Below are 13,403 nucleotides of genomic sequence, written 5' to 3' on the forward strand. Positions count from 1 at the left end.
AGTGGGTGACCTTAGACAAACTGTTTAACCTTCCTGAGCTTGTTTCCACTTTTGTAAAATGAAAATAATATTAACAACCTCACAGGATTATTATGAGAATTAAATTAGACTAACAATTTTGGTGTATGGAACATTGCAACAGGTCGAGTGCTAGCTGCTTTCCATCCATTGTCACTTAGCTGCCAGGTGGGACACAGATATTCTGCATTTCTCTTCCTTCGTGTGGGAAATCAGATTCATGCCTACACCTACTTTGGAGTTCGTGTAAAGAACCAACAGAGTATTTCATTTTAAAGATCATCTAGAATCTGGCTATTCTAAACTGGGGCCCACGGGCTAGCAACATCAGAACCATCTGGAAACTTGTGAGAAGCGCTGAATCTCAAGCCCCACCCTAGAACCACTGGATAAGAAACTATTGTAATAAGATCTCCATGGATAGTAAAGTTTGAAAAATACTATTAAAAACAACCCTCAGCCTGTAAGGAAGAACTTTGTTAATATCACTCATTGCACCAAAAATCCAAAGGGAAAAAAGGGCATTTAAAATAGTGCATATTGATTTAATTAGTTTAGGTGAGCAAGTTAGGCAACAGGCATCATGGACTGGTAGACTTGAAATAGTGAGAAATACAGAATAACTCACAAAGAAAGGGAAAGGAAAGGCAGAAAAAAACTAAAACACTAAGTAAAGACCACAGTATTTTCCAGAGGTAAATGGGGAGTCAAGCCCATGAATAATATAATAATGTTTATAATGATGTCTCTAGCTTAAAAAGAAAAAGTGAAATTACTTCAAAATACGCTCTATTAAAGAAGACAAGAAAACATGTATTCTATTTCAAGATTATTTCCCTCAAAAAAGTTGTGTGTATATATGACACACATATACACATACACTTTACATTTAACTAACATAAAATTATCTGGTACATTCACTTTTGTATAACATCTCATTTACCAAAAGAGCTAGCTTTCCACTTTTAACAAGTTAAAAACTCTAACTTTTAAGACTAAATTACTAGTCTTAAATTAGTCCTCATCTACCATTGTGAATGCTGGGCCACAATTTTCCCCTAATGTGCCTCATTCCCGGTTCTCCTATTTCTGTCTTTCCACATTTCCACACCCGTTATAAGAAGTCTTTTCCCATCCACATATGATCAATCAGTCCCTCCTTTGACCCTCATGGTATATCTTATTTCATAGCATATTACAGTAACTTACTTTTCTAGTAGGTTCCAAGCCCCTTTCAGGCTAGAGGCTACTTCCCATGTCATTAGATAGATCGCAGGGGCAAGTACAATTCGTTTAAAATATCTGATGTACAAATAGCAGGTACGGTCCAAAGAGAATTAGGAGAAACTGAGTTAAAGAGGAATAGGGAAATGAGATCTCTGTGCTACCTTTTTTTTGAAAAATTTTTCTTCAATATTTTACAAATTATGAAGCAATCTAAAGGAATATGCATTTACCTTCAGTAGTGGCAAATAATTCTTACTTTTAAATAGTTTTGTAGACATATGAAATATCTGAACTAGAAATATTCAAATCTTTTGTTCTGTCTCAGTTTGCAAAGCAAGAAACTAAGACAAAGACATTAACTTGTACATGGAAGAGTCAGGACCTAATGCCAGGTCTTCTGATTCCATGTCCCGAGTTAGGCCATGTTCTCTCTCACAGGATAAATGTGGTTTGCTCCAGAGATGAAAGAACTCTTTGGACATGTGTTTGAGGAACAGTGGAAGGCTGGAAAGGTCAGGCAGGGCCAGATTATCACAACCAAAGAGGCTAACCTTTTCTGAATGGCAATAGGGAGCCACTGTAGGTTCCTGAACAGGAGTACGGCATGAATAAGCACTTAGCAAAATTAACCTGGCACCAAAGTATAAAATATAGAGCAGTGCCAAAGCTGGGAGGCCAAGCAGGAGTCTCTAACAGTAGGTTAAGTGTAAGAGGGTGATGATCTGATCTAGGGAAATGTAAACAAAAAAATATTTTTAACATAATAATGAAAAAAATATGAGACATGGTAAACTTTTTTTTTGTTGTTTTTTTAAATTACAAAACTCTATATGTAACTATAGAGGGAAAAAGGAAAAGACGCTCAGTACCAAAGCCTGGATAACTTGAAAAGTAATGGAAAAATATAGATATTGAGAGGCAAAGTTACATTCAGAACAAAATAATTTCAGTTTTGAATGGTAAAGTCAAGTCTCTTAAATCGCTTGAGAAGCTAATTACCTATAGGAGTTAAGGGCAAGAAATTTGGAACACATAGTTCAGAATGAGAAAGGTTAAAGCCTTAATGACATTTTCAGAAAGAATTAAATTTTTAAAAAATAAAACTTTCATTTTATTTTTCTCTTGCTGGCAAAATAAATAAATAAATAAATAAATAGCTGTTTTAAATAACTTATGAGGAGTTTTTAAAAACCCAAAATAAGACAGTTTTCATTATTGCAGCATGACTGCTGCATAGACACATGGCATCATATTGCTTCCCCATCCTTACCTATAGTTTTTAAAATGGTTAAAGATGGCTTCATCATCATCTTACAATTCACTCGCCTTTCTAAGACATAGCTCTTAGTAAAATACAGCTTTAAAAAATGTCTTATGGTAAATACAAAAACCTCTGTACAAAGTGCACCAGAGGTTAATGATCTACCATAGGGATATACGACAGATATCCTTTTGGGCTTTTTCAGAGCGACAGGCTTTTCTCCCTTTTGTATTCACTTCCTGTCAGGTTTGACATTTCAAAAGAATACCAAAGAAGCTTAAAAACATGTTTACAGGTTTGTCATCAAACCAGGACTGTAAAAATATAAGCTATTCATTACAACTGCACTGAAGTGTAAAATAGGATTTCATTTAAAATTTGGAGAAATAATAAAAAGGAAACATTTTTAACCTTTTCTTTTATAAAAGTGCTCTGGCCAAATATTTGTGCAACTAAATGAAGAAACCTGCTAATGTTTAGTGAAGACAAAAAAAAAAGTATGACAGAATCCAATTTAATGAGTCAGCTATATTTGACAACATTTAAAGGAAGCTCAGCTTTCTTGTGACTTACTAAAATTTAATACAACAGTTAATTATTAGTACTTCCATGCTCTCCATACAGTAAGTATCCCTCCAAAACGACATTATTCAGAAGATATGATGCATTTAATACAGGAAAATAGAAATGACACCCTAAATATTCTTTAAATATACATATTTATAAATACTTTATCAATCACTAAACACTATATGTATAACCCTTTCAGCCATGATGAAGGAACAGAGACTGGATCTGTCTTAACTACAAAATCAAACGACATAACTAAAATAACAGATTCTAGACAGCGCACCACAGGCAGTACATGGCAGCAATCCCTGGAAGGAAAGCAAATGGAAGCCCCACCTTCACCTCAGCTTACTGCCTGGAGAGTTCCCAGGCTACAAGGCAGGCAGGAGAAACTGAAATAGGACCCAGTGGTCTCCCTGGTTGCAGAAACAGAGCTGAGAATTCAGGCGAGCGAGGGCAGCTAAAATCAGCAGGACAGAGCACCCCAGAGGAGACAGCTATACAGAAAGGAGAGAGCTCCAGGAGTCTGCAGAGGGTTACTCTGGTCTTCAGCCGAGTACTGATCGGCGCAGGCCAACCACCCAAAGGCAGGAAAAGAGCCACTGGAAGCAGCAGAACCATTGCAGGAGCTGACGCAGGGCCAGGGAGAGTTTGACTTCCACAGCCAGGGTGGAAAAACCTTGTAATATATGGGATATCAGACAGAGCACTCAGAAGGGCACTGCCTAAATAGTGAGGAAACCTTAGTCACAGACTAAAGACTGCTCTGGCTTTGTTTAAAAACAATAACAAAAGCTTGCAAGGATCAAACTGTTTCCAAGTAACTAAACTGCGTCCCAAAACGTAGCTCAAGAATTGTGAAAGGAATATGAAAACACCCAGGACCTAGTAAGGTAAAATTCATAACATCTGGCATCCAGTAAAAAGTTACCAAGCAGGCCAAAAAGCAGAAAAATATGACCCTTAAAAGGAGAAATATCAGTCAACAGGAACAGTCCTAAAAAGACAGAGATGTTAGAATTAGTAGACAGGGACTTTAAAACAATTATTATAACTACATTCCATATGTTCAAAAAGGTGAAAGAAAGCACAAACATGTTAGAGAGAGATACAGAAAATTTTTGAAAGAATTCCAATCAAAATTCTAGAGATGGAAAATATAATACCTAAGATTAAAAATACAGTAGGTAAGATTAACAGCAGATTAGACAGTTCAGAAGAAAAAAAAATAAAGAGCTTGAAGACACAGCTATAGAAACTGTTTAAAATGAAACAGAAAGAAAAACATCTGGAACACCAGCAAAAGAACAGAGCATTGGTGAGCTCTAGGACAACCTGAAGTGACCTAGTACATGTGTGACCGGGAATCCCTGAGGGAAAGGGCTGGAGGAGTCAACAAATACATTTTAAGAAAACAATGGCCCAAAATGTCCACATTTGATGAAACCTATAAGCCCATGTTTCGAAGCAGAACTCCAAGCAACAGAAATATGAAGGAAACTAAACCAAGGCACATCATAATTAAACTGCCTAAAACCAGTGATAAAGAGAAAAATCTTAAAAGCACCCAGAAAGAAAATACATACAGAGAAAAACAGAACAGATTTCATCAGAAACGCAAGCCAACAGCAGTGGAGCAACATTTTTTAAGTGTCGAAAGAAAAAAAAAGGGTCAGCCTAAAATTCTATATCTAACAAAATCTTTCAAATCCAAAGATGAAATAAAGATTTTTTTTTCAGACGTAAGAAAGCTGCAAGACACAACAGACCTGAATAAAAGAAAACTTTTTTAGAAGTCCTGCAGGTAGAAGGAAAACCGTACTTACCAGATGGAAATCTGGATTTACACAAGGAATTAAAAGATACGGTACAGTAAATATGTGAGTAACTAAGAATACTTCTTTTTAACTCTGTTTAAAAGGTAAGGGGGGAGGGTGTAGCTCAAGAGGCAGAGTGCATGCTTAGCATGCACGATGTCCTGGGTTCAATCCCCAGTATCTCCTCTAAAAATAAATAAATAAATGAACCTAATTACCTCCCCCACAACATATTTTTTTAGGTTTTAAAAAAGATAATTGACACTCTAAAGCAAAAGTAATGTATTGTGGGGTTTATAACTTATGTCGATGTAAAATGCATGACAACAGCACAAAGGTTAGGAAAGGGGAAATGGAAGTACAGTGTTCTGAGGTTCTTATGCTACATGTGAAGTGGGGTAATGCTATTTAAAGGTAAACCATGGGAAGGTAAAGATTTATATTATAAAGCATAAAGCAACCAATTACAAAATAAAACAAGAAGTATTAATAGTAAATCTACAAAGATAAAATTCAATAAAAAATTTTTCAATCACTTCAAACTTAGCATAATCAAACGGAATTCACCTTCCTAAGCAAATCTCATTCAATCCTGGGTATCTTCATGAAAGACACTACCTGGATGTCATTATTAGTTGCCCCTTTCTCTGTCCTTCATTCCCACTTATGTAATTAATTGTCATATCTTATAATACAAAGCCAGATACTGTTCTAAGTGCTTTTTCCACTCATTAATTCTTTTAAAATGAGACACTTACCTGTAATAAGATTAAGTTTATTAATGCCGAGGAAGTAGTATAGATAAACACTGTGAAACTGTAAAGGAGGGAAGAATGACTATAAACTAGGATGGCCGTGAAAGGCAAAATGGAAGTAGACCTGAAAATCGGGTAAACAAAAAGGGGAAAGCATTTCAAGTGGGGCCTATGAAGTGAACAAAGACTTAGACAGGCAGGAACAAATATAGCTGTGTGAGTAATATAAACAGTTAGGGCTGAATCGAGAAGAGAATATAAGGCAGGAATTCTCAAACATTTTGGGTCATAACCTTTTACATTCTCAAAATTACCGAGGATTCAAAAGTTTTTGTTCGTGTGATTACATATATCAATATTTACTGTACTTGGTAATTAAATATTAAAGTTTAATTAAATTAAATTTTAATAGACTTTTCAGGTCATTATGGATATTCTTTTCTGACACTACCCCAAAATTCAACAAGTGGTAGTTTTTTAAAGGTTAATTGTAATGTGGAATGTATTAGTGAACAAAAATAAACTTTCCATATTCTGAGCTCTTAAAAGCCACTGATCTGTCTCAAACTTCGAATAAACTTCTCACCCATGCATGACTTTATAACATGATGCATTGGTCATTTGGAAATATCAGTTCACTGCATTATGTGGATCCTGCCAATGTTGATGAATCTCTTTACAGAATATCAAAAAATCACATTTAAATACCACCACTGAGTTAAAAGTCTTTGAAGTATTGGGAAGCCGACCTGCTTACAGTGGATATAAACTAACGAAATTCAAATTTTCACTTGAAAACTCAAAATTTATCATTGGCAACATTTATTGTCAGTTGTTTTCAATCACACTGTACTTGAGAATGTAGACTTAATAAAATAAATACTTATTTTTACTGGTTCATCAATGGAATTCTTAAATGAAACGGACATGTTTTGATTTTTAACTGGGAATTTGTGGTGGTGAAGAATGACTACAAGCCAGTCTGATGCTACTGTTTTGATACATGCAAAGTTGTCAGAAGTTTTACATCATCTGCATCAATGTCAACAGAGTGAAAAAGATAAATAACATATTAAGAGTAATATGAAATAGTTTTTTCATTGCAGATTCCCTGAAATGGTCTCAGGGACCACCAGAGGATTACAGACCACACTCTGAACTGCTGACATAAGAAAAAACGAGGAGACAAAGCTTCTAAAGGAGAGCCTCCGAGGCATCAAGCAGTTACTTAAAGCTCCCGATCTAAAAACATGCACTTGGTCCCTTTGACCCTATCTGCATGCCAAGTAATTTTAGACTGGTGCCCTGAATATTGTAAATGTTTCAGTTGTAAAGATTCTGTATTCTGTTTTTCTCAAACGAGCATTTTTGTTTTGTTTTAAAGCAGGTAATTATTTTTGCTGAACCTGATGTGAACTATTGGGCAGCAGCTCCTGTCTCAGTTCAGATCTCCTGTCTTTCATTAAGCTGCTCTGAATCTGTCACACCGCAATGATTCAAGTTCAGTCAGAGATGCAGGCAGACAGAATTTGAGCACTCTTTCTCTGGCTCTTTCCTCTGCAGGATTCTTTCACTCTCTTCAGTGGCCAACGTTTCCCCAGTGTCAGTTTTCTAGTTTCCCTATTCTCCCTGGTCAGAAAGCCCAACAATCTTCCCACTGGCACTTTCCTTCCCGCCTTACTATACCTCCCAACTGCACTTAGCCCCAGGCTAAAAGCTCCCTACCTAGGTTCACAGCTCCTGTTTGCTCTAAAAGTACAGTGACTTCAGGCAGCTGCTTTTTGGTATATTATGTAGCATTATGTACAGGTTTCAGAGCTGCCTTTTTTGTGGGGAGTCGTATGGTAGGGTCTTCCTCCATAATACCAGATGCAGAAGTCCTCCACAAAAGGTTTTTACCTGAGGAATTAGCATAATGAGATTTGCACTTATAAAAGGATTTCTCTGGTGGCTGTGAGAGAAATAGTCTTAAGATAGCTAGAGGTGTGGGGAGAGCAACAGGAAGAGTCCACAGTAGCCCACAAAAGAGACCATTTAGCGAATAAAGTACCTGGTCTACCTTGGTTTATAAAGATTTTACTGAAAAAATCGGATACATTTTGAATATACTGAAAGCAAAATATCCAAATCTCACCTTTTCATCTGCTGGCATTATAAACTGCTTAACAGAGTCAAGAGGCTAAACACTGTAAGTCATTCAATCTAACCCTTAGGTAGGGTTCATTTTAAATCACCTCTAATCCTCCAAATTTCCAGAGAACAAGATTTCACTAGGTTTTTTCAATAGATTGTTTAGCATTTTACATTCATATACTGCCTGTTAATCTCTCCGAGATCACAAGAAACAGGAGCGTGCTTATTCCTTCTTGCAGTTACTGTTCTTGATTTATTATTTCTCAAGATTGTGAAGCAGAGATGCTTAACTCTCTCCCCAGGCGACCATTAAAAATACAATCATGTTCTTTCTTTCATTATATCTCACTTGATGTTCCCCTAGGTAAACAACACTGTTTGAACATGTTTGAAATCTCTACCATTTAATGAGAGATTCTTACTGAAATGTAAGAATCAAAAAACCATGGAAGTCTGCTCTGATTCTTGATCTGTATGTTGGTAATGTGGGTATACTCAATTTGTAAAAAATTCAATTTGTTAAAAGAAAATCAATTTGTAAAAAAAAAAATTCTTTGAACTATAATTTGTTACTATAACTTTCTATATATATGTTATACTTCAATAAAGAAAAAAACCCTAAAGTCCATCAAAGCTCATATATGTCTATGATATGTCTCTTCTCTAAAATGCCAATTATTCTCACAGGAAAAATTCACATATTCTATTTGTGTGTCATGACTTATCTTCATAGTTACCCACTACCCACTACCACTCTACCCCATTTATGATTAAAAAAGCAATATGTGTTAATTTCTTAAAAATTCAAACATTAAAAAAATCATCTATAACCTCATCCCCTAGATCTGCCACACTTAGAATTTAAATTCAGAGGCTTATGACTTCCACACTTCGCTATTATTAAAATATTTGTACCCTTTTCCAGACTTAGTGCACATCACTTTTTCTCTAGAAATTCTCAAAAATAAAGGAATATTGTTTAGAATCCTAGAATGCCAGTAATTAAACTAAACAGGTTTGAACACAAGCAATTTTTAAGCAGTAAATTTCTACTATTTCCTCACAATTTTCAGAGCTCATGTCTTTTCTGTATCCTCACAATGTCAACCTCAATGCAAGGCATACAGCAGATGTGTGTTGATGGAAATAAATGCAGTTCTCTAAAAGAAATGAGAATAGTCACTTTCAGATGATACAGTAATGTCTTGATTTCAATTTTCTAGGAAGAGAGGGCACAGAAGCCTCAGGAAAGTACTCTATCTACCTTTTTTTATTTATTAATCTGTTTATTTATTTTTGCTACTTTAAAGGAGTTACCAAATTCAATGATAGCAATATAATGTCTTTCTACCAAACTCCCCTACTTCCTTCCTTTTCTATCCACTGTCTATACAGGAATACAAGAAAAGCAGTAAGAAACAAGTCATCTCTTAACCACTACATTTTTTAAATATGAAAAATTTAAATTAAGTTTATATATACAGATTGGATTCTAATGTAACTAAAGTCAATTTTTTCATTGCCATTTCTATCTACTGATATAAATGAAGATATTTGCTTAGCATGCAACAGCTGCAAAAGAAATCAACTTTAAAAATCTACAAACCCAATGATTAACAAAGTATTATCCAACTCTGAAGATTTAAAGAGCGTAACAGAAGAGCTTCATGTAAATATTTTACGATCACTACATAGGAAATGCCACCTTTACTAAAATAAAGCCTTGCCGCTAGCTTACATGCTATAGATAGAATACCTCAGGAATATGATTTGCACCCTTCTAAGGCTATAAATAACAACTGTAATTGTGTAGATTTTTGGACTATTGTCAACAGTGAAACAAAAAAATCATATTAAATTGAACTAAAACTTTGTACTTTTAAATCATCTCAATAGGATAATTTCAAAACTTCTATCATTTTGTTGAAATTTAAGTACAGACATTTAAATTTTCAAACATGACACCTCTATTTTAAAGTTCCCAAATATTTTAAAGAATTCTGCTTTGTTTTAAAGTGCTAACCTTTAAGAAAAGCTATTTATAAATAAATTGCTGTATCAGAGGGTCTGGGAGCTCAAAGAAAACTCCGTTCTAATATTCCTCTTGATTCTTGGGCTATGCACTGAAATCACATTATTCATTAAATTGCATATTTGTTCTTGAGGTACATTTTAACAAAACAGCTCTCACTAACAGATGACTGTTAGCCATACACATATGAATATCTATAATAGCTAGTTACTTACTGAGAGCCATGCAAGGGATTCCATGATTCGATGTTCACATCGTTCTAAATGTTTAATCATTTCTCTGGTCAAGTTGGCTTCTGCTTTGATAAAACTTTCAATCACTTTGTAAAAATCAAAAGCTTTTAAATTGAGTACATTCAAAATCCATGGAAAGGACAAATCTGTTCCAGTATCGAGATTCTGAGACGTACTTCCTAAAAATGAAAGAAAAAAATGTAACTTAGGTATGGATTGTTAAGCCTTGAACTAACATATTTTTCAGTTGGAAGGTTTTATCAAAAAAAAAAAAATTAAAACACAGTAGAAAGGCTAAGCAAAAATTCTTATTTAGAACAGACTTTTTTATTCCGGGATCCACAGACTCCCAGGAAACAAGCTTCCAAAGTCTGAGTATGTGCATAGATGTCTTTCCTAGATAGAAGGCTCATAGCTTATATCCAATTTTCAGAGGTTTAAACATCCTAGACTTGTATCAGGGACAGGTTTACCATCTAACCAGCAATGTATTAGCATATCCATTTTAACTGTCTCATTAATCCCTTGTTAAGGGAGGAAAAGATTCCTTAAGATTTTGTTAATTTGATTGGTTAGAAAATGGTACCTGTTTTAATTGTGCACTTCTTGGTTATAAATGAGGATTCAGTTTTCCATATTTATTTACTAATTTAAGTTTCTCTTTCATTATATATTTGAATCCTTAGATCCTTAAATTTCCTTCCTTAGTTTTTATGCAAACAAAGCTTTTTTTTGACATTTGCAACGTTATTTGCAAAATAATACGTGTTTAAAATTATATTTTAAAAAAGCACTACCAGTGGCCTCTGTTCTGTTTATCTGGTGGATTCTAGCTCCAACCTTTGGTATCATGACCACAGAATATATATGTAGCAGTGCTTCCATATCAGTGATAGTGTTCCTCAGGCATTTTACAATCTCATAAGCCTTCGAAGGGATTTCAATAGTCAAGTGTCCTGGATTCAGGACAGCCCAGAACTGGAGCCCAGTGAAACTATTTCCAAGGTGACCTGAAATAATTCAGCTTAATAAGCCACTTATAAGGTTTATGGTGAACAATTACATACTTCATTCTTGATTTAAAATATTTCTTCTCCTTAACTCCTCCATCCCCACCCCCAACCAAAAAAAAAACAAAAAACAAAAAACAAAAAAAACTCCACATAACACCTTAGGTAAGTTTTTTTAAACTTTAAATTGAACTGAAATATTTATTTACTAAAATTTAACTTACTGCTATATGTAGCCATAACAACCTCAAGAGCGCATGCCAACAAAGACTTATGAAAGATGTCGTCATTCAGCAGTTTGCTAAAGGAAGAAGAGAATGATTTTATAATGTTTACATTTATATAAAGAAGAAATTGTTTTACTAAAACAAAAATTTACCTAAAATTCTGAATGGATAATCGTTCTTCTTCCTAAAACAGATAAAAAAAAAATTTTTAACTGAAAACTTTTTTTATGTTGGCATTGAATTTTTTTTCTATTATGTCCTTCTTAACTTACTGATTTAAGCATGGATTCCATTACTCGGTAATACAATCGGACTCCAAGTTTATATCGCTACAAACAAACAAACAAAAATTAGATTCCACTATTTTAGAAAACCATAACAATTACTAATTTTTTAAGTTTTCTCTTGAGACACATTTCTGGCCCTTCTTAGGAATATGGCTACCAAGACATCACAAAAGTTAGCACACCTGAAACTCAAGACTTCAGTGTAAAATGAAGGTTAGCATTCCTGATAAATTTTCAGAAGAAGAGGTCCAGTACTTGGTTTTCCTTTATTTCACTTTAGTCTACATCATTCATCATACATATATGTACTAAGAACATACTATGTCCCTGGGACTATTTTAACCATTTTACATACTAATGTAATACTTTTTGTGTCCTAGGACATGTATTTTCAAGATAGCTCTCCAGGATTAAGACAATTGTCTCTTTCCATAAAAATGGCCAAGGCAAATAACAGACTAACTGATCTTATCAGCAAAAAGTTTTACTCAAATAACTAGTTTCCATTAGTCTAACAAATAGTCACATTTTAGATATACACACATTTCTTCATTGCAAATTATGAGTACAAATTTCAAATATAACCAAAAAGAACTTTTAAATATAATTCTGTAAAACACTGACGACATCAAAATATAACCTCACTAGACTGAAATAAATGTGTATAGTACATTACAGTTTTCAAATATAATTTTTACATATTACCTCATTACTGCCACATAGCAAAGTAGAGCAAAATATCAAAACCTGAAACTCAGAGAATTTAAATGACAGCTTATGTATGACAGAACCAGATATAAATTCAGGGTTCTGATCCAGAGCCCATAATCTTACCAAATTTAGTTTCAGATTTTCTGAAATAATGATAACAGCAGTAAAAATAGTATCATTCAATAATATCACAGATAAACATCAATGTATAAAATGATCCTATTCATATAAGTACATGCATACATGATTATTAATATATATAAAAGTTAAAGAATATACACCAAAAACTTAATATTGTCAAGATTTAAGTGTTTTTTCTTACTTGTATTTTCTAAAATTTTTCTAAAATTTTCTGCATGTTTACTTTTGGTTTTTGCAATTGAGTGAGGGGAGTTGTCCCATAAAGTTTTCCATAAACAGTAGCATACTCATGCAGCTGGGATATGATATCTGCCAATATTTTATACTATTGGACAAACACTATTACAGTATTCATACAATATGGACAAATGTTGCATTTGAAATTATTTACTATATAGAAGTACTAATCAAAATGAACTCAAGTTACCTGTGATCCAATTTCTATACATCCCTGCCCCACAGCTTTAGCAAATTTCTCTTTAAAGATGTGTCCAATATTCTTCACTCTTTTCAGGATACTTTCCTTTGGATTCACTGTGCAATTCTTTAAGAATGAAAGACAGAAATCAATGTTGAGGATATGGTTTAATCAGAGAATTAATATTTCCTGTTCTGTAATATATGACATCACTTTTAATGGTTTATACTGTGAAAACATTTCCACAACAAACTAGGTAAATACAACTACTCAAAATATGAAGAACTTAAAGGATTCCACTCTGGGATGCTAGTGACCAAAAAATACAAGAGTACAACTAAAACATCTATTATCTAAATTTTCTGCTGGCAAGTTAGGGAATAACAGATTTGTTAGCCTTTCCATTATCCATCAAAAACAGCCTCACAGATATTACAACTGATAACAGAGAAATACAAAGGATCATAAGAGACTACTATGAACAATTAAATGCCAACAAACTGGACAACCTAGAAGAAATGGATAAATTCCCAGAAACATACAACCTTCCAAGGTTGAATCAT

General features: G+C 34.0%; 1 protein-coding gene across 5 annotated transcripts in view; it reads right to left on the reverse strand.

The window, feature by feature from the left end:
- Positions 1-13,403, reverse strand: part of RB1 (RB transcriptional corepressor 1) — a 107,057-nt gene that overhangs the window by 38,269 nt on the left and 55,385 nt on the right. For all 5 annotated transcript variants that reach the window (XR_012511700.1, XM_074378162.1, XM_074378158.1 and 2 more), the window contains 5 exons: positions 12,850-12,966; positions 11,556-11,612; positions 11,436-11,467; positions 11,281-11,357; positions 10,029-10,225 (listed from right to left, as the gene is read on the reverse strand). Coding sequence is in view for 4 of the 5 variants with exons in the window: in XM_074378162.1 (XP_074234263.1) it covers positions 10,029-10,225; positions 11,281-11,357; positions 11,436-11,467; positions 11,556-11,612; positions 12,850-12,966 (480 nt within the window). In the remaining variant the exon portion in view is untranslated. The remainder of the gene's footprint in view (positions 1-10,028; positions 10,226-11,280; positions 11,358-11,435; positions 11,468-11,555; positions 11,613-12,849; positions 12,967-13,403) is intronic.

This window comes from Camelus bactrianus, chromosome 14 (assembly GCF_048773025.1).
Source record: "Camelus bactrianus isolate YW-2024 breed Bactrian camel chromosome 14, ASM4877302v1, whole genome shotgun sequence".
In the NCBI taxonomy this organism is placed as follows: Eukaryota; Metazoa; Chordata; class Mammalia; order Artiodactyla; family Camelidae; genus Camelus; species Camelus bactrianus.